We start from the raw sequence: 22,775 nt of genomic DNA, 5'->3' as shown, positions 1-22,775 counted from the left end.
AGGAGATAATTAGTCATTTTTGGCGAACAGGTGAAATATCTGAGAGAGCAAGACATAAGGGACTGCAGTATGCATTTGAGGGATATATCCACGACATAATATGCAACCGATTAGAGAATAATTTAATCAAAACTGAAGCTAAAGCCTATAGGTCCCAGCACAAACAGCAGCCGCCTCATATCATACGCTGACCATTCAAATGGGAAACACACAAATTGAGGAACAGCTATGTTCATGCACAGCAGGGTAAGTGAAATTTGAAAATAATCTAATGATTATAAATCAAACAGCTTATCCATAAATCTTGTGGAATAAACACAAGACATTAGCCTGACCACTTTGCAATGATAACATTCTCCCGCTTATATTTTTTAGAGCGCCAGGCTACTGCTCACACGTCGTGGAGCAAACATAGGTGTTTTTGTTAATCCTGTCAACATTTAGTTGTGAACATTTAGGGCCTTCCACACTGCTCCCACACACCCGGCATTTCTCCCCTTGGGTTTTAGGTTTCGGGAAGGGAAAAAAACGTTTAGGATACCGGGTATCAGATTTGCACAATCCATACACACAACGCTTCGGCATGTTTCCCCCGCTTGAAAGCTTGCCAGACCTCTCGTGCCTAGTTATGGTTGCTAAACCACGATTGGCCTGTGGCGGTTTTCGGGCATGGCTTAGCGAAGGGTCAATTCTCCGGCGGCAGCCTTCTTTGTTTCAGCAGCCATATCACCCTGTAGCCCAAGACTGGTTGCCCACTGAAGCTAAGCAGGGCTGAGCCTGGTTAGTACCTGGATGGGAGACCTCCTGAGAAAACCAGGTTGCTGTTGGAGGAGGTGTTAGTGAGGCCAGCAGGGGGTGCTCACCCTGTGGTCTGTGTGGGTCCTAATGCCCTAGTATAGTGACGGGGACACTATACTGCCAAAAGAGCACCGTCCTTCGGATGAGACGTTAAACCGAGGTCCTGACTCTCTGTGGTCATTAAAAATCCCAGGATGTCCTTCGAAAAAGAGTTGGGGTGTAACCCTGGCATCCTGGCCAACTTTGCCCCTTGGCCTCTATCCATCATGGCCTCCTAATCATCCCCATATACTGATTGGCTTCATCACTGTCTCCTCTCCACCAGTAAGCTGGTGTGTGGTGGGCGTTCTGGCGCAATATGGCTGCCGTCGCATCATCCAAGTGGATGCTGCACATTGGTGGTGGTTGAGGAGATTCCCCCATCTATGTAAAGCGCTTTGAGGTCTCAGAAAAAGCGCTATATAAATGTAACAAATTATTATTATTATTTGTTGTAAATGAATTCAACCCAAGCGCTCTTTGGTGACGTGGATGATTACGTTACTGTGTTGATCCATCAACGAATAAAGCCCGCCCTGACAATTTGATTGGTCCGAACAGCTCTGGTTCAGCATAGTTGCTCCACAACGGATCAAGTCCAGACTGAACTTCCTGACCTCAAATGCTGTGGGCGGGGCTAAATTCGGCTGGCATCCAGGCTAATTTCACTGTGGATTATTTGGTAAATTTCGGCGCAGGCTTTGCAAACAGACTTTTATGATATGGATCTGCCAGCAACGCCATAAACATGTAAGTAGTCATGTTTATTCTAATGCCTGATCTGTGATCAGTGATTTCTGATGTAATTATTCAAGTTCAGACAGATTATCTCTCAAAATATCATTCAATACTGTTTATGCATCAGTAAATCAAGTGACTAAACAATCAACTTCACGTCGTTTCTCTTAGTAGGATGAAAATAATCTTATTTAAACTGTGACTATAAAAAGAAAGCGATCAAAGAACGCTCACTTTCCAAATGCCCAAGCTGTCAATCAAACAGCGCAAGTTTATCTGGACACTTGCCAAAACTCGTTGAAATCAATCATCACAAAATCATGACGCTGTTACAATGCACAGTACAACTAAGCTCTTACTGTATTTACATTGTGTTTGCATTGTTATTTGGTGAGAGCCAGAGGTGTAAAGTCCAGGTTCAGAAAGTAAAAGTCCTCCTCAGTAGCTACTGTTCCAATCACCTGGATTTGCTAATTACCACCGTTTTTCAGCCAGGGGCCAGTTGCATAAACATAGCCATTATGTTAAGACTGTGTCTTAAGAACTAGTATGATCAACTAGAAGTTAGTTAGGGGTAATCAGTCTTACTGTTCGGTGTCAAATTAGACCAATCTACGTTTTTATGTTACTGACTTTAAAAAGTTATTAAAAGTTTTAAAGAATAAAATTGGATGACTAACTTGTAAGACTAGTCTTAACAGTTTATGCAACTGGCCACAGGAGATAGAACTAATTAGTGAAATCAGCTGGCTGAGTTCATGGGTGGAATAAATATATGGTAGGACTTTTACTCTGACCCCTGGACTTTACACCTCTGGTGAAAGCATTCGTGAGAGTGCCGAAATTGTGTTGCAATGATAGGATATTTTCATTTGCGATCAACAGACTGTCTGCCATCTGCTCAATGCTCATCACTGCAACCTTTCATGTGATGGGAATAGATCATTGTGATCAATACTTTTCACGATTCCTTAATCTCGATAGCTGTAATAGTAAAAACGTAGTAAAAGTTTAGAGAGAGTTCCATATGTAATACTAGCTATTTCATATGCAAACATGTCAGCCAATCACAGCAGTGGGCGTTTACACTGAAGTCTCACAGCAGACACGGCCCTTAAGCGTTCAAATCAGAGGCTAAAATCAGGCTAGGAAAATGCCTTTTATTTATAAATTATGACAATTTTTGATGTTAAAATCATACTAACATTATAAAGGCACCCCAGGAAACATTATAAAATAATAAAATAATCCAGTCCATGACCCCTTTAACCCACCCTTAAACCTACCCATACCACCACACCTGTCCCTTAACCTTACCAGTATCACACCTCAGTAGCAGCAAATGTGTTTTACAATACAACATGAACACAATAAGTACACTGTACTTATTTTTCGATGCAAGTACATAGTACTTAAAGCCACTTAATATAAAGTGGGACCGAACAATCAGTCATGTCCATACATATAAACTACATCGCTAGGCTATACGTAAACAATCGCTAGATTAATGGTCAATTCAGACAGCAATCAGACTCCAAAAGAAATAGTTTGGAGGGTGAACATAAACTATTATCGCAACGATGGCCAATAATTCAGGCAAAAGATGTGATTTATTCTCCAAAAACATTCAATTGTCTCACTACTTACATAGACATAGACACAGCTAATGGCGTCCGCCCACTCAGAATGATCATCGATATGATTCTGCTGCTGACTTCACTCTCCGAGTCACTATTCTCCTCGCTTCTTTTCTACCACGTCCTCGTGAAGTAATGCCTCTCAAGACGTCACAAAATCCGATGGCACTGCTTAGATATTATAAGTAAAACTACCACCCTGTTTTGAAAAATAAACTTTGGAGCCGGGCTCTTTTGTTTGTGAAAGTCTTATGTATACAATCATATACAGTTTTACAACATAAACAGTGCATAGATTGCATAATTTCTTGAAGAACGATGATGGAGAGCAGATCGTTCAGGCAAAATCTGACGTAAACAATTGTCAATATATCAATATATCACAGATTTAACGCTTTTGTGGACAAAAAGGTGCTGTTGGATGTTTTTCAATAGATGCTTGTCATGGACATTTTACGCAAGTGCAACGGTTTGGATTCATCTCATGATCGCTATTTCATAACACATGTATGAAAACCTGTTTTAATTTTGCATGTTGTCATTTGTACTCCCGACACAAATTACAATATTACTGCTGCTGGAGCATCTATATCATAAAACAGACACCGTATATTGACACTACACCTTCAGAACTTTCAAAAGATGTATAATTTGTTCATTTTACACGCACTTGCGAACTTCCCTAAGCACTTCCCCTCAGGGGAATCCCTGCCGCCATTTTGAAGTACGTTCCAGTTCGTGAAGTGGATGAGGGAAGTTTATATGGACAGACCCTCGCTCCCTCGATTTTGATCGATTTTGTACATTACTTCATATGTACACTTCAGACACCTATATGTCCCACAATGCAGTACGATTGTGACGTCACCACAGATCTCGTCTAATCACCACCACAACAAACAACTCTATGATATATTAATTATAATTTTTTACATTTAAAACAACCCAAACACACCTATATACATTTGGATGCAGCATTAAACAAATTCTTAAAGGAACACTCCACCGTTTTTTCATATTAAACTATGTTATTCCCTTAACTAAGACGAGTTGATACATACCTCTCTCGTCTCAGTGCGTGCAATCAATCGCTCTGGCGCGCAGCGACACTTTGATAGCACTTAGCGAAATCGAAGTGCTCCCAAGTGCTATTCCGCCATACTTTATAGTTATCCTTTTTACCCGCTTAGAAAAGCGCCACGTTTTATTTTGTGCCACCATACTTGGTTGTGTAACTACTCGTGTAACTGTATTTAAATAGGGAAAACGTCGAGGTGTTTGGTCGCTTCTAGCTTCATCTCTGTTTGGATCCTAATGAATGAACTGGGCTAAGCTAAGTGCTATCAAAGTGTCGCCGCGCGCCAGAGCGATTGAGTGCACGCACTGAGACGAGAGAGGTATGCATCAACTCATTTTAGTTAAGGGAATAACATAGTTTAATATGAAAACACGATGGAGTGTTCCTTTAAAGTAAAAAAAAAAAAAGAAATAATACATCAACTCCATAGCTGATTCCAAGTGATCAAGGGCTTAGGATGTTCCAATTCAGTCCATTGCAGTTTCTGCCAGTAGTGGACACTCGTGCAACGTAAGCAATGACGTACATCCGAGTGAACGAGACGGAGGGAAGTTAGCAAGTGAAGGGCATGACAATTTTGGACTGGAACGCAGCCTAGCTCTAGCCCTATTCAAACACACCTGTCTGTAACTTTCAAGTAATTGTGAAGAATTTGGTTAGATTTTTAAGGTGTGTTGGATTAGAGTTGGAACTTGTGTCAGAGTCACCCACTGGTTTTCTATTTGGTGGCATTATCCTCAAGTTTATATTTCCTGAAGAAGAGGTCAAAAAATAAAAATTCATCTGGTATTTATTCTTTTATTATTATTATTTAGTAAGGGGTAAAGATCATCTGACCCAATGTTGAAGAGTTGACTAAATTTGTAGAAGTTCTCACCTGCATGTAGAAGTTGACAAACAGGACGACAAGTGTGCACATGTAGAAGGTCTGAAATTTCAGACAGCCCAGAGGGTAGCCACAAGGAACGACCCATGCGCTTACTGTGTGTGTTATAGTCAATACAAACTGAACCTGAGACAAAGAATAGAACATTACAGAGAGACAATCATCTTCTAACACATGAAATACAACAAGAACAAAAGAGCAGAGCAGAAAAAAAAGTTAATTCAAGTGTGCTAGTATACTACTAAACTAATTTTTAAACTAATTAGTCTGTGCCGTTTTAAACTAAAGATAAGAAAGTATACTTTCAGTCTACTTTTTATGTACTTAAAAGTATAATTAAGTACTTCAAGAATACTTGGCTTGCATCTGCGTCCTACAGTACTACAAACCATGGCCCTGCAAGTTACTCCTATTACTACACATTACGCCTCCCGTGTAAACAAGCTTCATTGACAAACACAATCATTTGAAGTAAATTATTTTGTTTTATGTATGAAAGGTTTGTAAGTCTATAACTTCTATTGCTTTTGAATCTTATGAAGTATGAAATAACAGCTATTAGTAGAACATAACAAAAATACAATCAAATTAAAACAGACTCATGGTAATTATAGATGATAACCTACCCCCAAACCCTAAACCTTACCCTAAAACTAGCCCTTCCATTAAATTAAAATTAACTATAGAGTTTTATAATTAAAAAACTGAGGAAATCAAACAGGGTGACTTACGTCGTCTGATGATCTATGTAATACGAGTATGTATGTATGCATTAATACTAGGTGGCAATATCTTAAAAAGCGAGGAAAGTGAAGTAGAAGAAGTAGAAGTAGAAGTAGAAGAAGAGCAGTACTCTTCTGCGATGACATCAGTTTAATGTTTAAGCATTTCATTTATTCTGTGATGGCAGAGGGAAGGTCTCACCGTGTCCTTACAAGACGCGATGCGATTCCAGCGACAAATAATTTGTCTGTCCACAGTTAATGTTGACAATAGACACGAAGCAACTGCAAGATGCCTCGAAATCAATCACCAACAGCCAATCAGAACAGCGTGTGCACAGCACCAGAGAGTAATCTTGGCGGCAATCGCAAGAAAATGGATAAGGCTACATAATCAAATTTACAAATATTACACCATTTAAACATTATTCAAAATACAGGCTACTGAGTTACCGGTACTAAACCAATATTTGTCAAACAATACACTTGTTTGTTCATTGTTTGAACGGTCTTGTATGGAAGCCCGTTTCCGCCACATTGAGTAAAAAAAAAAGAGTCTTTAAGTCATAATAATGAGAAACTTTCTCATAATAATGACTTAACATCTCATAATAATGAGAAACTTTCTCGTAATAATGACTTAACATCTCGTAATAATGAGAAACTTTCTCGTAATAATGACTTAACATCTCGTAATAATGAGAAACTTTCTCATAATAATGACTTAACATCTCGTAATAATGAGAAACTTTCTCATAATAATGACTTAACATCTCGTAATTACGGTGACGCATTGCTGCCACATACATATTATTTTTTCCCATCAATTATGTCGTAATAACGAGATCTTATGTCGTTTTAACGACATCTTTTCTCGTAATAACGAGATCTTATGTCGTTAAAACGACATCTTTTTCTCGTAATAACGAGATCTTATGTCGTTAAAACGACATCTTTTTCTTGTAATAACGAGATGGTATGTCGTTAAAACGACATCTTTTTTTTGCCCTTATAAGGACATGTGTAGTCATGTACAAAATATGCCTTTATCCACATAAAATTGACAGCCTATCGCGCCTTTATCACATGTTCAAAAAGCTTAAGCAAATATAGCAGCCCCCAATCATGCAAAATTAATCAATGAGGCCCTTTTTGGAAAATATTTTAAATAGGCCTATAATTTTTTTTTTATATATAATATATTATATATAAGATTTATTTTTGTTAATAGGCTATATCTTCATTCATTACCTAGAGATATAATTAACCAAAAAGTAGTCAAAACACAAAACAGAAAATTTTACAACATTGTGTTCTTATTTTGTTTAATTAACGAAATGTCGTCTTTATAACAGAAGATACAATACAATAAATACAAAAATCTTCAATATACAGCCTACAATCTTCACATGTCACCTTATAAACAGTCCTTTGTGTGGTGGAATAAGCAATGCTATATAGAAATATATGGTTAGTATCTTAATTAAAATTTTCTTTTATTATTTTATTAGTTCATTAATTATGCTAGCTCAACTAATTAAATGTGAAGAGCTGGATACTAATTACTAATGAAATAATGTCAAATATTAACTGTAGGCTATTGATTAGAGTTGCCATAGACTAAAGGTTCTCTTACGAGAGGTTCTCTCGTATTGCGTAAGCTAGCTTACGCTGCGGGAAAGTCTCCTTTCACGAGATACTGAAGCCAAAAATTATCCTAATTTTTTAAACTTTGTCAACGCAGTGCGGCAGCCTGCAGACCTAGGGCAAGCGAGTCGCGTGCCCATTGGCTGCTCTGCGGCAACTGCAGCAGCCTATGGCTGAGCCTTGCGCGTGACGTCACGTCCAATGAGCGCGCTTGGCGCGCTTAGTGCGTCACAGCCCGTCATTAGGGGTGTGGCTTAGAGTATATAAGCAAGGAACAGAGGCTGCTTCGCTGATTTCTGTCTCTTCAGCGAAGCTCTTCGCATCGCTGATCTCCGAGGAAGCCGCCGTTGAATCCAGCGACCAGCACGCCGAGGATCTCAGCCTGAGGACGCCGGCCGCTCGCCGCCTTCAGCCTTCCCTGCCTGCTGCGCCATCCGGCCTTATATCCTTTTCTGCTCTGTTTTGTGTGTGTGTGTGTGTCCGCCGCGACACACTTGCATCTAAAAGAGCGCGAGGCGTTGTTTCAAATGCCTCGCACATCCTGTGGCTCGTGCAGAGCCTCGCTCAGCGACGGAGACCGCCACGTGCTGTGCGCTCTCTGCCTGGGTTTTGACCACGCTGTTCGCGCTCTCTCCGAGGGCGGCTGCGAACAGTGTGAAGATTTACCGATGTCGACCCTACGGGCTCGACTCGCTAAATTCGAAGACACTCCATCTTCTCCGGCCGCTTCTTCCGGGCCACGAAAGAAAAAACGTCGCTCTCAAAGGCCGCCGGAACTGGACGCTACAGCTGAGCGCTCGCCGGAACCTCTCCCGCGAGCCTCGCTCTCTCCTTCCCCCCCACCCTTCTCCGACGCGCAGCGGCCGGCCACTGCCCGCACTGCCGTCGCCCTGGGGGATGATGCAGATGATGCCGCTGACAGCTGCTCTCTGCTCGCGTCTGACAGCGAGGAGTGGTCGGGCTCTCACCGCTCCGCCCCCTCTACTATGGAGTCTTCTCGAACCCGCGCTAGTGTTGACGCAGAGCTTCTCCGCCTCCTCACTTTAGCGGTCGAGAGAATGGGACTGGATTGGTCTCCACCTAAGGAGCCGGAGCCCAATCGCCTTGACGGGTTTTTTCTGCCTAGCCGCCGCCCTGCGCCTGCCTCTAGGTCAGCACCCTTCCTGCCTGAGCTCCACGCCGAGCTCTCTAAGTCCTGGAACGCTCCGTTCTCCACCAGACTCCGCTCGCCAGTCTCCTCGGCTCTCTCCCAGGTGGACGGAGCCGCCGAGAACGGCTATAACGGCATCCCCGCCGTTGAGGATGCTGTGGCAACGCACCTTTGCCCGCCGTCTGCTAGATGGCGCTCAAAGTCTGCCCTGCCGTCTAAAGCCTGCAGGACCACCTCAGCTCTCGCCGGCCGCGCTTTCGCCGCCTCCGGCCAGGCTGCTTCCGCCCTGCACTCAATGGCTATTCTTCAGATCCTTCAAGCCGACCTCCTCCGTGAACTGGACGAGAAGGGCTCGGATCAGTCTGCCTTTACCGATCTCCGCAGCGCTACGGATCTCGCGCTGCGCGCTACCAAGACCGCTGCTCAAGCCATCGGCAGATCCATGGCCGCGCTCACCGTCATCGACAGACATCTATGGTTGACGCTCGCGGACATGAGTGAGTCAGAGCGCGCTGTGTTTCTGAACGCACCACTCTCGCCCACCGGCCTCTTTGGCCCTGCGGTCAGCGGAATTGTGGATCGGTTCTCTGAGGTACAGAAGGCGTCGCAGGCGATGGACCTCTTCCTGCCCCGCCGTTCGAGCTCAGCCACAGGCCGCCCTCAAACTCAGCCTCCTGTGCGCAGCTCTAACCAGCGCTCTTCCAGGCCCCCCAACGCTTCGCAGCGGCGCCAGGGCAATCGCCCCAGGTCGCGCTCGACCAGCCGTCACAGACCGCCGCCCCCACGGGGCCCGCGGTCCAAGATCGCGTTGAAGCCCGAGCCCGCGAAGTCCTCCTAGCATCCGCAAGGAGGAAAAGATGGTTGAGTCCCGCTACGGCCGGACCGCCATCAAAACGCACAGGCTACTGCAGCAGCACACACCGCAGCCAACGAGCCAGTAATTACACTCGCTCGCCTGCACACAAACGCCGTTTTCACGGCGACCCAGATAAATCTCAAAAAGAGTATAAGTGCTTTAAGTGTAGAAAATGTGCCCACACCCATGTGCTCACTGCTTCACACAAGTGCAATCCCCATGGTAACGCGCCCAGAGCGCTCTCTCATAAAGCGGCCTCACACCGCTCGAGCACTAAATGTAGTAAAAGTGCCCACACTTCCGTGCTCACAACTACTCGCTGCTCGCTCTGTCACTCAGTTACCTCAAATTGCTACGGCTCAAGCCGCAGGGGTTTTAAGTGTAGAAAAAGTGCCCACTCCCGTGTGCTCACTGCCTCACACAGACCAGGTTCCCATGGCAACGCGTCCAGAGCGCTATCTCTTAAAGCGGAAACTTTCCGCTCGAGCATCAAGTGTAGGAAATGTGCCCACAGCCCTGTGCTCACACCTGCCCACTGCCCGCTCTGCCAGACAGGTTGCAAACCTCATAAAGCCCCCAAACACTGGCCGTGTCATAAGTGCATATCCCGCGCCAGCTCACGAGCACGCGCGCCCACTTTCAGACACCATAATCCCCACGCCGCCCTCGCGCCTGGGTTGTTTGACAGCAGTTCACGCTCCATCGTCCAAGATCGAGCTACTAAATTCTGCACAGTCGGCCAGCCCTGTTCTTCTGCCCTCGTGTCCGAGCATCGGCGGCGCGCGCGCCGCCCCGTCTTCTCTGATACAGGTTCCCCATCCCGCGCAACGCGGCGATCTGAACCCAGAGACCATTCGACCCCTAGCTATGCATGCAAAAGCATGGGAGGCTATTCAGGGCGCGTCAGAATGGGTGCTCAACACCATAAGACACGGTTATTCGCTCCAATTTGCTCGTCGCCCTCCGCGCTTTCTAGCGCAGACGGAAACGAAAGTGAGTTTGGAAGCAGCACATCTGCTTCAAGCAGAGATAACAAAGCTGCTGCGAAAAGGGGCCATAGAACAGGTGCATCCTTCTCTGAGCGAGTCAGGCTTTTACAGCCGTTACTTCCTCGTTCCCAAGAAGGACGGAGCATTAAGACCTATTTTAGATCTGAGACATCTGAACAAAGCCCTCATGAGACGGCCGTTCAGGATGATTACAACCAGACAGATCCTCGCGCAAATTCGCCCAGGAGACTGGTTTATCTCTCTCGATCTGAAGGACGCTTATTTCCAGATCCAGATAACTCCCCGTCACAGGCCATTTTTGAGATTCGCCTTCGACGGTCGAGCTTATCAATACACAGTCCTGCCGTTCGGCCTGTCTTTAGCACCCCGTACATTTACGAAATGCATGGACACGGCTCTCGCTCCCCTGAGGAGTCAGGGAATGCGAATTCTGAACTACTTGGACGATTGGCTCGTTCTAGCGCAGTCAGAGACAGAACTTGTGTCTCACAGAACAGCGCTACTCGACCACCTGGAGGTTTTGGGTCTAGCGGTCAACTGGACAAAGAGCTCGCTCTCGCCCCGGCAGTCGATTTCCTTTCTCGGAATAGAACTGGACTCGGTGGCGATGACGGCCAGATTGACGGAGCAGCGCGCGCGCCGCATCCAGCGCCTCGCTGCATCCTTCAAAGAAGGCAACCGGGTTCCCCTGAAGGCATTTCAGCGCATTCTGGGGCATATGGCCTCAGCTGCAGCAGTGCTTCAGTTGGGTTTACTGCGCATGCGCCCGCTTCAACGCTGGCTGAGAACGCGCGTATCCCATCGAGCCTGGGCGACCGGCGGCTCGCTAATCAGAGTGACTCAGGTCTGTGTCTCAGCCCTGCAGCCCTGGCTAGCAGCCGAATGGTATCACACGGGAGTGAATATGGGAGTGGTCTCACACCGGAAAGTTGTCTCTACAGACGCGTCCAACCTAGGTTGGGGAGCGCTCTTCGAAGGCAGACCGGTCTTTGGCCACTGGTCAGACCAGGAGAATCTCCTACACATAAACTGTCTAGAGATGCTCGCGGTCGAGAAAGCGCTCATGCACTTCCTCCCTTTCCTCCGTGGTCACCATGTTCTAGTCCGCACGGACAACACTTCAGTAGTGGCCTATGTGAACCGCCAGGGCGGTGTCAGATCAAAGCAACTCTGCGCCCTGACGGAACGCCTCCTCGTATGGGCTCAGCACTCTCTGCGCTCTCTGAGAGCATCGCATGTGCCTGGCCATCTGAACGAGGGCCCCGACAGACTGTCCAGGGACAACGTTCCCCCTGGGGAGTGGTCTCTACACCCTCAAACAGTCCAGTCGCTGTGGCGCCGCTTTGGCAGAGCGAAAGTCGACCTCTTTGCGTCAATAGACAACGCACACTGCCCAGCGTTCTTTTCAAAGAGCGAGGACGCGCTGGCCCAGTCTTGGCCCAGCGGCCCGCTATATGCGTTTCCGCCAGTCTCTCTGCTGCCTCAGGTCATCGAGAGAGTCAGGAAAGCGCGCCACACAGTGCTCCTCATAGCCCCGTTCTGGGAGAACCAAGCTTGGTTCCCGGAACTCATACAATTGGCAGACTCAGCCCCCTGGCCGATTCCGGTGCGGAGAGACCTTCTCTCTCAAGCCCGCGGCTCGATTTGGCATCCCCACCCAGAGCACTGGTCTCTGCATGCGTGGAGCCTCAACAACTACATGCTGATCTACCAGAAGGGGTGATGAACACGATCATACAATCTAGAGCCCCCTCCACGAGGCGGCTCTACACGTCTAAATGGTCTGTGTTTAACAAATGGTGCACTACCAAAGGGCTCAATCCACAGACATGTGGGGTCTCACAAGTATTGTGTTTCCTTCAAGAGCTACTGGACGCGGGCAGGTCCCCCTCCACGCTCAAAGTCTATGTCGCGGCCATTTCAGCGCTCTCTGTGTCAGAGCCGGGCCGCGCATTAGGAAGGAACGAGTTGGTCATCCGCTTCCTTAGAGGAGCGAGGAGGATGAACCCCCCGCGACCCCCTTCGGTTCCTATGTGGGATCTTTCACTGGTCTTAGACGCACTGAAAGCACATCCCTTTGAACCCTTAGAAACTGTGGATATGAAATACCTCACGCTCAAAACCGTTTTTCTGATAGCACTGTCGTCAGTAAAACGTGTGGGAGACCTTCACGCGTTATCCACTAACGCTGCGTGCCTCGAGTTCGGACCTAATGACTCTAAAGTTATTCTCAGACCGAGGCATGGGTACGTCCCAAAAATTTTGGGCACTCCCTTCAGAGCGCAGGTCATTTCCCTTTCAGCCCTGCCGATTACTGGCTGCGAGGCAGATAGTCACCTCCTCTGCCCAGTTAGGGCGCTGAGAAGCTATATTTCGCGCTCCGCCGCCTTCAGGCGTTCAGAGCAGCTTTTTGTTTCGTTTGGTGGGCGCACCAAGGGTCTCGCCGCCTCGAAGCACACTCTGTCCAGATGGATAGTCGATGCTATCGCAGCTGCTTACGCATCTAAAAACCTGCAGTGCCCCTTGGGCATTCGGGCACACTCCACCAGAGGCATGGCCTCATCGTGGGCGTGGTCCAGTGGGATTCCCATTCATGACATTTGTGCAGCGGCGGGCTGGGCCTCCCCCTCCACATTTGTTAGGTTTTACAACCTGGATGTTCCCGCTTTGCAGGCCAAAGTGCTATCAGTCTAAGTCTCGCGTAAGCCAGCCCACTGTCTGTGCGCGGGCTACGCTGCTGATTTAGCTCTACTGGTTGAGCTACACTGTATGGAAGTGTTAGTTGGACCGGCTGTGCCGCTCCCTGCCCCATATTATGTGCTTGTGTACTGTGGTATCTGGCCGCCCAGCTCCGTTTCGCGTTCCCTGGGCTTCCCACGGGATTCATTCAGGATGCTGGGCGCGCGCACGGCGTTGACAAAGGTGTTCCCGCAGCGTAAGCTAGCTTACGCAATACGAGAGAACCTCTCGTAAGAGAACGTACTCGGTTACTAACGTAACCTCTGTTCTCTCTAGAGAGGGAACGAGTATTGCGTAACCCGCCGTGCTCTCGCCACGAGCTCATTTTCGCTTCATGCGACAGAAACCAGCGAAGCAGCCTCTGTTCCTTGCTTATATACTCTAAGCCACACCCCTAATGACGGGCTGTGACGCACTAAGCGCGCCAAGCGCGCTCATTGGACGTGACGTCACGCGCAAGGCTCAGCCATAGGCTGCTGCAGTTGCCGCAGAGCAGCCAATGGGCACGCGACTCGCTTGCCCTAGGTCTGCAGGCTGCCGCACTGCGTTGACAAAGTTTAAAAAATTAGGATAATTTTTGGCTTCAGTATCTCGTGAAAGGAGACTTTCCCGCAGCGTAAGCTAGCTTACGCAATACTCGTTCCCTCTCTAGAGAGAACAGAGGTTACGTTAGTAACCGAGTACGATTTTTCTAGACTAGTAGTCATTCATTTAAGCAATTAGGACTAATCGCACGTTTATATTCAATGCTGGGTGCATGTAGGCTATAACCTATATTCCGCGCTCAAGCGCAAGCATTAAACTTGCCGCAAAGCGCCGGCAAAAGTAGGCTAATGATATAATAAATGTATCTGAAAAAAATAACGAAGCATTTTAATTGTTTATTAATGAACTAGTCTTTTCAGTGTAGGCTGCCTGCACTGTATCTCCATACATCTCCGCTGTAATGTAGCCTAGATGCGCCTTTATACAGACAGGATTACATTATCAGATGGTAGGCTACCGTATTTGCTCCAATTCAGAGATCATGAAAGCGCGCCCTGTTTGTTTTATTTTATTTTACAAAAGCACACCGTTTTCTTGTTGTTGAGTTTACACAAATAAAAGTAGTTGCGACTGATGTATTATTATTTTCTGTATGACCAGAAATGATGGAGTATTTTAAGTTGTTTCCACTGTTGATAGGAAAATGCGAGTGATGGCACCGGCGCCTCCATCCATGTCATAGTGCGCGCTCCACACTCTGCACAAACACTCGGATATGCGCTTCATAATAGCAAATATTTATCTAGGTTAACGTTAGAGCGAGCGGCCATGAAAGACGGATAATCCTCTTCATGTTTAACTAATCAAATTCTGTTGCATTTTATTGCGGCAGTTTGAAAAGGGCGGCTGAAACACTTAGCCTAGATAAACGCCCAACGCTGGTGTTTTTCTTTAAACAAATTCGTTTAGGCTTTAAAATAAATATTGTTTATGGGCTAATTAATGCCACAATAATTTGTTTATTTTATTGGCTACTTGTATTTTTCATTTTTGTTTTGCATTGAATACCATTGAATATTTGCATTGGATGCATTGAATATTTGCTATGCACCGCTATGCCATCCTCCCATAGAAAGACACGTTAAGAGCCACCTATTTTCTTTATAATAAAGGGTTTCTATGGAAGGAAAACGCTTAACGTATAATTACATGCATTGCGTTCATATTCTTTATCACTGAAGCTTTTTCTTTATTATAAGGGTGTATTATTCCATTAAAAAATGACTGTTTATAAGGTGACAATCCGTTATCTTGAAGATTTTTGTATTGTATTGTATCTTCTGTTATAAAGACGAAGATTGACATTTCGTTAATTAAACAAAATAAGAACACAATGTTGTAAAAAATAAACAACTTAGGCTATGTTCTGTTAGATGTGTTTTGACTACTTTTTGTTTAATTATATCTCTAGGTAATGAAGATATAGCATATTAACAAAAATAAATCTTATTAGGCCTATATAATATATCATATTAAAAAAAACTTATATATAAAATATAAAACATCCTAGCCTATATAAAATATATTTTCAAAAAAGGGCCTCATTGATTAATTTTGCATGATTGGGGGCTTCTATATTTGCTTAAGCTTTTTGAACGTGTGATAAAGGCGCAATAGGCTGTCAATTTTATGTGGATAAAGGCATATTTTGTACATGACTACACATGTCCTTATAAGGGCAAAAAAAGATGTTGTTTTAACGACATAACATCTCGTTATTACGAGAAAAAGATGTCGTTTTAACGACATAAGATCTCGTTATTACGACATAAGATCTCGTTATTACGAGAAAAAGATGTCGTTTTAACGACATAAGATCTCGTTATTACGAGAAAAGATGTCGTTAAAACGACATAAGATCTCGTTATTACGACATAAGATCTCGTTAATACGACATAAGATCTCGTTATTACGACATAATTGGGAGCAAAAAATAATATGTATGTGGCAGCAATGCGTCACCGTACGTAATAAAGAGAAACTTTTCTCGTAATAATGAGAAACTTTCTCATAATAATGACTTAACATCACGTAATAATGAGAAACTTTCTCGTAATAATGACTTAACATCTCGTAATAATGAGAAACTTTCTCGTAATAATGAGAAACTTTCTCATAATAATGACTTAACATCTCATAATAATGAGAAACTCGTAATAATGACTTATTTTCTCGCACTTCTACGCATGCGCAAAGCAGCGGAGCAGAAGATCAGCTGGTCAAAGCCGTGTTTACACACAGCATCACAGCAAACATGGCACACTCTGCAGTGAATAACATTAATGATAAATTATCAGTATATGAGACGGGCTTCCATACTAGATAGTCTTTTATTCATTTGTAATATTAATTTGTATTTTTGTGTATGAACAAGTAGCAACACAGAATGTGATCCATGGATTTCAAATAGATGGAGGAATGATAAGACAGCACACCTTTCCAAATCTGTTTAAGAACACTTCATCTAGAAATCTGTGTTTATACAGAACGCGCTTTTTCATTGCTTTTCTAGGCATACGCGCACTAGACGGACGTTGCGCTCGCTCTTTTGCAGCGTCTCGCGCATGACACGGCGTTCTAAAAACGCGGCGCTCAATTGAAAAGTTCAGCTTTTAAAAACACGTCTCGACCTTGCGTTTTCCCCCATTCCACTGCCCACTTATGTGTAAATGTCCCCAAAGTCATAAACATCTTAAACGTGATTTCTGTATTGATATCTTCCAGATGAACCTGCACATCAAATATCCTAGAAGTATCTGCAAAATACGTGTTATATTAACACACAATAGCCTACCCATATATTTTATGAAGATGTTACACTTAAACTTGACGAATGAATGTAATATTCCAACTTTAATCTGATAGTTTTGTAAATTCATGTAACAATTTCCATCGGTGTGCACAAGCAGGCGTCCGATCGTTACCATGGTAACCGTCCTGCTTCTGCATTCCACTTTCACACCTTATCGTGCGCATGGAAAAGTATGGAAGATATATTATAGGCCTACTGATTATGTTATTTAATGATACTACAGATTGCACTTAGTAGATCACACTGACTTTTAATGAAATCAACTGTTTTGCAGAGCGTGCCATTTTTGCTGTGATGCATTTACACGGCTTTGACCAGCGGATGTCGCTAGTGTGGCACGCTCTTCTGCTCCGCTGCTTTGCGCATGCGTAGAAGTGAGAGAAAATAAGTCATTATTACGAGAAAGTTTCTCATTATTACAAGATGTTAAGTCATTATTTCGAGAAAGTTTCTCATTATTACGAGATGTTAAGTCATTATTTCGAGAAAGTTTCTCATTATTACGAGATGTTAAGTCATTATTACGAGAAAATTTCTCATTATTACGAGATGTTAAGTCATTATTACGAGAAAGTTTCTCATTATTACGAGAACGTTTCTCATTATTACGAGAAAGTTTCTCATTATTATGAGAAAGTTTCTCATTATTACAAGAAAGTTTCTCATTATTACGAGATGTTAAGTCATTATTTCGAGAAAGTTTCTCATTATTACGAGATGTTAAGTCATTATTACGAGAAAGTTTCTCATTATTACGAGAAAGTTTCTCATTATTACAAGATGTTAAGTCATTATTATGAGAAAGTTTCTCATTATTACAAGAAAGTTTCTCATTATTACAAGAAAGTTTCTCATTATTACGAGATGTTTAAGTCATAATTACGAGAAAGTTTCTCATTATTTTGAGATGTTAAGTCATTATTACGAGAAAGTTTCTCATTATTACGAGATGTTAAGTCATTATTATGAGAAAGTTTCTCATTATTAAGACTTAAAGAATCTTTTTTTTTTTTTACTCAACGTGGCGGAAACGGGCTTCCATAGTCTTGTTTCCATTTGTTTAATTTCAAGATCTGAGGTGAATTATGCATTGTTGCTTTTACAGCTACAAATCTGGGAGCACTAAATGATATTCAAAGTCACATTGCATGCTTTTAACATTAAATAAAGCACATAAACAGTAGGGGAGAGCGGGGCACAAAGTAACGCTTTTTGACTTTCTCAGTTTGTGTAAATCTACTTATGGTTCAGAGTATTTATTTTTTCCCACATTCATTTCCCACATGTCTAGTACAATTATGTGTTTTTGTTTTATCAATACAGTATATACTTTTTTCTTGATATACCCCGAAAGAATGGAAGTGAAATGTGACAACATGCCCCATAGGTGGGGTACATTGTAACATGTCGTGGGGCACATTGTAACATGACCATATGACAGCTTAAAACGTTATCTGATCTAATAAAAAATATATACAAAACAAACTAAAATATTTTCTAAATAAAATACAATTTAAAAACTTTTTCATATAAAATAATGGCAATTTTTAATAATTAAATATAAACTCATTTTTGAGTTTTGACTACGAACACATGAAAACACAGCTATACAACATAGTTCAAAACAAATAAATAATTAGTAATTTCTGAACATTGACTCTCAGTCTTTATTTACCTTTTTTCTCACGTTTTCGCAATAAAATTAATAAAAGTATAGAATATAATAGCATATTTCTAATAGGGGCACATTGTAACGCAGTGTTACAACATGCCCCTGCCTGCACAACTGGGATTTAAACCCTGCTAGTGTCTTCTGCTAGTTAGCGAAGCATTAAATAACTATCTCAACTGTTAAATAACATCTTGGAGATTAAAATAATATCAGATTTGTCTTATTTTAAATAAACACAAAAAATAGAGATGAAAAATTAACTTAAGTAAGAAATTTACTTTTGCTATGGTTTAATAAATGTCTATGGATATCTTCCAAAAAATAAATAATTTTGGCGGATTTTTTTTTTTTTTTTCTATATAGTGTTGATATGGCAACTAGTAAATACACAAAGTTTCGTCATCCAAGCATGTGCGGAAGTATTTAAAACAAGCGTGTTACAACTAACCCCGCGTTAGGTTGTGCCCCGCGCTCCCCTACCTGAGATTATCATTGCCACAGTTTGTGTTTGTTGTTTCAGCCGCAACATTGCAGAAAAATAGAAACCGTTTCTAAAATAGAATCGTCTAGTGGTTAGGACAAAAACTCTGAACGATTAACATGGAAAAGATACCTTTTATTGCGCGTCGCGGCGTCGCGTGTAGTTAGGACAGGTGTAAGCATGAAAATGTGAAGGGATATGGGAATGTAAGAGCAGAGGGTAGTTGGATAGAGAGTTTGCACACTGACCAGCTGACCCTGGGTGAGGTAGCGTTTCCACCACAGATATTTGTGCATGGATGGGATGGTTGACAGACCATAGTAAGAATACATGAGGATATGGATGAAACTGTTTAGCATCGGTCCAAAGAAACCTGGACAAAGATGTTACATTATACAGGTTGAACATCATGGCATTGGTAGCATGCAAGATTATGTGTCAAATAAACATTTTATTTATATATATATATATATATATATATATATATATATATATATATTTGATGGGATATACCCATCAAATATACTTACAAACCTTTAAAACGAGTGAAGGGATTTTTTTTTTTTTTATCTGTGACATGATCTTTCAAAAATAATTTCTTATTATTATCATTGTTGAAAACAGTTTTAGCTGCTGCTTTTCTTTTCTTTTCTCTTTTTTTTTTTTTTTTTTTTTTTTGGAAATCATGATACACTGCCATCTAAAAAGTTGGAGTAAGTAAGATAAAAAAAAAAGATAAACAAAAGAAATGAGTACTTTTATTTAGCAAAGGCACATTATATTGAAAGAAAATGACAGTAAAGACGTTTATGAAATTAATAAATTATACAAATAGTTCTATTTATAAAAAAATATGTTCTACTTTCTATTCATCAAAGTCAAGTCAAGTCACCTTCATTTATATAGCACTTTTAACAATACAGATTGTTTCAAAGCAGCTTTACAGTGATAATAGGAAATTACAGTGACAGAGATTGTTTTGGCTTTACAGTGGCTCTACAATAAAGTTATTGTCCAGCTAAAGTTAGTTTTGATTGATTGATTCACTTCCGTTGCAAAGATCATTAGTTATTAACTTAGGGGCCGCTAACACGACATCGTTCTAACAGAAAACACTCAACACGCTCTAGCCTAGCTCTAGACAGTGCCTGGTGGCTCGAGAATGCAAACCCTGAAATAGATTCCAAGGTGCAAGCCTTGAAAAATTTGGGAAAACAAGGTTTCTCTGTGCAAACCTCAAAACAGTTTCCAGAATAAATATTAAGCAGCACAACTGTGTTTAACATTAACAATAAGAAGAAAAGTTATTTAGCACCAAATCAGCATATTAGAATGATTTCTGAAAGATCATGTGACACTGAAGACTGTAATAATGACTGCTGAAAATTCAGCTTTGCCATCACAGGAATAAATTACATTTTAAAATATACAACAGAAACCAGCTTACCATTTACATTCTAATAATTGTACATTGTAATACTATTTCACAGTATTACTGCTTTTACTGTATTTATTTATAAAAAAATAAAATAATAATTATCGACTTTTTATCTCACAATTGCGAGTTTACATCTCGCAATTCTGACTTTATTTCTCAGAATTGCGAGATATAAAGTCAGAATTGCGTGTTATAAAGTCAGAATTGCGAGATATAGTCAGAATTGCGTGTTATAAAGTCAGAATTGCGAGATATAGTCAGAATTGCGTGAAATAAAGTCGCAATTGCGTGTTATAAAGTCAGAATTGCGAGAAATAAAGTTGCAATTGCGTCTTATAAAGTCAGAATTCGGACTTTTTTTCTCGTAATTGCGACTTTATATCACGCAATTGCGACTTTTTTTCTCGTAATTGCGACTTTATATCACGCAATTGCGACTTTATAACAGCAATTCTGACTTTATAACACGCAATTGGGAGATATAAAGTCAGAATTGCATGATATAAAGTCACAATTGCGTGTTATAAAGTCAGAATTGTTAGATATAAACTATTCTGAGGTAAAAAAAAATTTAAAAAGTCTTTTTTCCCCTTAGAATTGGACTTTATATCTCACAATTGTGAGTTTATATCTCACAATTCTGAGAAAAGATGTCAGAATTGTGAGATATAAACTCGCAATTATGTGTAATAAAGTCAGAATTGCGTGATGTAAACTCGCAATTGTGAGATAAAAAGTCGCAATTATCTTTTAAAATGTTTTATTCTGTGGCGGAAACAAGCTTCCATAGTATATAGCATGTAGTATTCTAAATCTACACTAATAATAATATCTACAGTATTATACACTGGCTATTGTTAAAACATAAAGCTAAGCCTAAGCTCATTTTTTAGAAACATCATCTTAAAACAATAATAAAACCTTGACATATTTCCTCACACCAGTACGGTCTCTTAAACCTGTGACCTTCCTTTGATGTAACTTTGTCCTTTAGGCTTACTTACTCTGTCCACAGGGTATCCAGTTGAGGACACACCACCAGATGTTAAACATAGAAGCATGATGATACACATGCAGGAAACTGATCTGGTTGTTTTTCTTCCTTAGCACAATGAAGATGGTGTCCAGGAACTCAATCAGCTTGGAGAAATAGTACCACCACAGTACTTTTGCTACCTATCCATATAAAACAGGTAAAATTTTTGGGGCAAGTTAAATGTAATAAGATGTCATATGATGTGCATAAATATTGAGATATAGGCACAATATTAATATTTATGTTAATATCATAATATTTACGTACATCAGATGACAAAGCTAATGCAGTAGTGTTAATGCACTTATGTGCCAGCAGCCAGAGTGTGATCATAAACTTGGGCTAAAGGGGACCTATTATGCAAAATTCACTTTTATTTGGGTGTACACCACCTATCACGATACTCTCATGGTGTACCGAACGCGCCCAGCCCAGCCCTAGCCCATTGTTGAGGTTGAGGACAAAACAATTTTTTCTTCCTTGACATCTGATTAAATAGTAATTAGGGGTGTAACGGTATACGTATTCCTCCCGCAAAGTGTCATTTTTTTTAAATGATAAAATTTTATCACGAAATTCAAACAATAAATGCCGTTTTGGCGCTCTTTAATGTGGCGTGACAGATCATTAACTAAATAGGCTCAGTTTAAGCAGCAGCGTGCGCGGAACACGAGTGAATGTGATCATCTCTTCCTAATAAACAAACATTAATGAACATCTGAAGGTATGTTGAAAGATACAGTAGCCTACAACTTACTGAAACATATTATATGTTGTGTAATAGCTCAATCTGTGTTTCAACGGCGGAAAGACATCAGTAAAACAGCTTATAAACATGTCACGTAACATTACATTTACCTCAGGCAAGTCATTTAGTGTCCAGAGCTTGTTAGTCAGCTAGAGAAATTAACAAGGCTAAATATGCACAATATTAGCATATTCATTATATTTTACTTAACATGTTAGTGATGTCTTTATTATTTAATGTATGTTTAAAATATCTGTCATATGCAAATGACAGCCAGTGTGTAACGATTATTTAAATAACGAATTGGAATAAAAACATATAATTCAATTTAGAAGTTAATGCAGAAACTGCCTTATGTGCAATTTACATGTTTGCATACAATTTGTTATTTGAGTGTTGATAATATATATATATATATATATATATATATACACATAAATAAAAATAGCAACTGAATTTAAGCTAATATTTGGGCTCAGTTCCTTGAATATTATAGTATTGTGCAAGTATGTACTCCCTATGTAGTTTACAGCATTAGCAGAGATAAAGAAAAATTATCCTTAAGAAACTTTTAAATATAACTGACTTAATTTAAGGAAAGAGACAATTTGTTCAGTAAGCCACTGTTTAATAAAAAATAAAAAATAAAAAATGTATGTTTAGTTTTCTTATATAAACAACAATGTTTATATTTGATGTGATTAATTGATTTGACAGCACTAGTTTGAAGATAAATGTGTGT

General features: G+C 41.5%; 1 protein-coding gene across 1 annotated transcript in view; it reads right to left on the bottom strand.

Moving 5' to 3' along the window:
• elovl2 (ELOVL fatty acid elongase 2) overlaps positions 1–22,775 on the bottom strand; it is a 115,115-nt gene that overhangs the window by 1,229 nt on the left and 91,111 nt on the right. Inside the window, exons 5-7 of the mRNA XM_084399213.1 lie at positions 21,254–21,425; positions 19,060–19,184; positions 5,168–5,302 (exon numbers count right to left, since the gene is read on the bottom strand). Coding sequence (XP_084255339.1) covers positions 5,168–5,302; positions 19,060–19,184; positions 21,254–21,425 — 432 coding nt within the window. The remainder of the gene's footprint in view (positions 1–5,167; positions 5,303–19,059; positions 19,185–21,253; positions 21,426–22,775) is intronic.

The sequence above is a fragment of the Rutilus rutilus genome (assembly GCF_951802725.1).
Source record: "Rutilus rutilus genome assembly, chromosome: 24".
Taxonomy (NCBI): Eukaryota; Metazoa; Chordata; class Actinopteri; order Cypriniformes; family Leuciscidae; genus Rutilus; species Rutilus rutilus.
This window is presented reverse-complemented; position numbering and strand designations above follow the sequence as displayed.